The sequence below is a fragment of the Nestor notabilis genome, unplaced genomic scaffold (genome assembly GCF_000696875.1).
Source record: "Nestor notabilis isolate BGI_N333 unplaced genomic scaffold, ASM69687v1 scaffold18446, whole genome shotgun sequence".
NCBI lineage: Eukaryota > Metazoa > Chordata > Aves > Psittaciformes > Psittacidae > Nestor > Nestor notabilis.
Genome location: NW_009934421.1, coordinates 1 through 619, shown reverse-complemented (window position 1 = coordinate 619; position 619 = coordinate 1). Strand labels below are relative to the sequence as shown.

General features: G+C 63.0%; 1 protein-coding gene across 1 annotated transcript in view; it reads right to left on the bottom strand.

Annotated features, from left to right (window-relative positions):
• Nucleotides 1–169, bottom strand: part of LOC104407927 (NAD-dependent protein deacetylase sirtuin-6-like) — a gene marked incomplete at its 5' end in the record, with an annotated part of 2,487 nt that extends 2,318 nt beyond the window's left edge. The window contains one exon of the mRNA XM_010017341.1: nt 74–169. Within this exon, the coding sequence (XP_010015643.1) occupies nt 74–169 (96 nt within the window). The remainder of the gene's footprint in view (nt 1–73) is intronic.
• Between the last annotated feature and the right edge of the window lie 450 nt (nt 170–619).

Below are 619 nucleotides of genomic sequence, written 5' to 3'. Positions count from 1 at the left end.
TGGCGGGGAAGGGGCTCGGAGCTGCCATCCCACTGCAGGGCATTGTCCCCATCCAGTGTCCCCACAGACGCACCTGCAGGCCCGCAGCCCCCGGGCTTTGGTGACACTGCAGAGCCTGCCCGTGGGCTTCAGCCCCATGCTGCCAACCACGGCGTCCCGCACGTACTGCCTGCAAGAGACATGGGGCTGGTCAGGCAATGGGAGGTGGCACCCACTGTGAAACACCCACCTTGCCATGGCACAGCACAGCTCACACCTCACCCCCTGCACTGTGAGGACAGCTCAGAGCCACAGGCAATGCCTGCAGCACCTCAGTCCTTCACTGATCTCTGCCCATGGCTCTACCCTGGCACCGCTGACGGCAGCTCTGACCAGCAGCCCCAGAGTCTGCCACAAACCAGGGTGGAAAACCCAGCCTGCAGCAACCTCCTCTGCTCTGCTCTCTGCTGCTGGCAGACACAGCCCCTGCTGCAGGCAGCCCGCCTTGCCATGAGGAGCAGGATTTGCCAAGGGCCTCCCAGGCACCGGAGAATTCCCAGAATGTTCGTTTCCCATCGTTTGACAGGTTTAGGATTCAGATGAACAGATCTGCCTATGGCCCCCCCGCCCCCCCGAGCTT